Source organism: Amblyomma maculatum, chromosome 1, assembly GCF_055883805.1.
Source record: "Amblyomma maculatum isolate TAMU_Amacu chromosome 1, ASM5588380v1, whole genome shotgun sequence".
Taxonomy (NCBI): Eukaryota; Metazoa; Arthropoda; class Arachnida; order Ixodida; family Ixodidae; genus Amblyomma; species Amblyomma maculatum.
Window position 1 is genome coordinate 427,085,904 of NC_139344.1, and position 1,584 is coordinate 427,087,487.

Consider the following 1,584-nt stretch of genomic DNA (forward strand, 5'->3'; position numbering starts at 1 on the left):
GAAGGACACTGGCACGGTTACAGGTGGTATTATATTTCCGCTGTGAGAAATTCGTCGCGCTATCCTTAGAATTTTTTTTTCGTTCGTTACTTATCGGTTGTGACTGCTATTGTGGCCACACGACCTCTGTGGCAGTACCTGAAAGAGCGAGGCGATCACATCATGACGCATTGTGCGCTAGCTCGGATTCGTGGATCGATCAAGAGCCCCAAAAAAAGTCCATCATTTGCGTCCCTGGCACTCATTCTCTTGAATTTTCTAGAGAGTGTTAATTGCGGTGCAAGAAATTAAACATCCTCGACGGACACGCGTTTCTTTCCCATCTGTTTACGACGTGTTAATCGGTGCAAGGAATTAAACGTCCTTGAAGGAATGAAACATAGAGGCGAGCAATGCTCAGAGCCGTTATGGAGCTCAGGTTTTGTGTCTCTGCACATTCGTCAGCTGGAATGTCAGCCTGTGTGTCTCAGTACGGGCTTTTGGCCGATACACGTGCGATGCACGTCACCATGCAGGTGAGCCAAACGAGGAACGGTAGCACGAAGAACACCGGCACGATCAGCGCGAGACGTTCGTCGATGCTGTAGGGTCGCGTCCTGTGGCGATGCCCCCGCGCACCCTTCCCCTGCGAGTCGTTCACAAACTTCACCTCGATCCAGGCCACATCTCCCTCCAGCGTCTGCACGGCCACCAGCTCTGCCATGGAGGCGTCGATGTGCCGGCTTCTGATCGGCTGCTGCTGCTTAGACGACGAGCGATCGCTGCGGTTGTTTGGCTGCGAAGATACAACGGCCTGCAGGAGCTTGCCGATGTCCACCAAGTGTGGCCGCTGCTTGTGACTGCTGTTGCTGGCATTGATCTTTGCTTTAGTGCTGGCGTTGTCGATGCTATGGAGGCCCGTGATAGGCCGTCCACCGTCGTCGCCTCCGGGTGGCTTTCCGCGCTTGTGGACTTCGCGCCGGTTTCTAGGGTTAGCTTGAAGACAGAAACAAACGGAGGGTACCAGAAGCAGCAGCAGCAGCAGGATCGTGGCCGGGTGGAACCATGTCGCCATACTGGGCACCCCGTCACCTTTCAAATTTTCAGAACGTCCCCGCAAGAAGGTGCTTGCCGCCGCTTTTTCCACTACCACACTGGCTTCAGCATCTTGCGGACAGGCTACTGGACAAGCGGCGGCCAGAGCATCGCATCCGCGTCTCCGGCGGCGGTAGGCGCTGGTGTGGAATAGTTCGTGCTTTGATAGCATCTGGAATGACAATGATGATGAAGATGACGACGATGAGGACATTTCGATTGCCCTGCTTAGGAGGAAAAAGAGGTCTGCAGCACTGTGGCGCTGTAGAATTCCTTGTATCGGTTATTATTTAAGCCGTTCCCGGTTCACGTCCGATTTTTTGTTCGTGGTGCTGTGACCTGGAAACAATAGATGATTATACATCTCCTTCGGCTGGAACTGTGCTTCCCAGAGAAGGCAATATCTGTAAATTCATCTCGTTTGACTAGAATTGGTTTTAGTGTCTAGCACTCCAAGCCCCATGAATTTCGCCGATGTCTGCTTGAAAACCGCTTCCCCCTCTTGCTCTC

At 53.0% G+C, this 1,584-nt stretch overlaps 1 protein-coding gene across 1 annotated transcript; it reads right to left on the bottom strand.

Moving 5' to 3' along the window:
• Window positions 1–466: 466 nt before the first annotated feature.
• On the bottom strand, window positions 467–1,288 carry LOC146209312 (uncharacterized). The gene has a single exon (XM_084579940.1). The coding sequence runs from the start codon at window positions 1,286–1,288 to the stop codon at window positions 467–469; it is 822 nt and encodes a 273-aa protein (XP_084436066.1).
• Window positions 1,289–1,584: the final 296 nt, after the last annotated feature.

Bases quoted from the DNA above. Each gene is read 5' to 3' on its own strand.
- LOC146209312 (XM_084579940.1), bottom strand. From the start codon at position 1,288: ATGTCCTCATCGTCGTCATCTTCATCATCATTGTCATTCCAGATGCTA.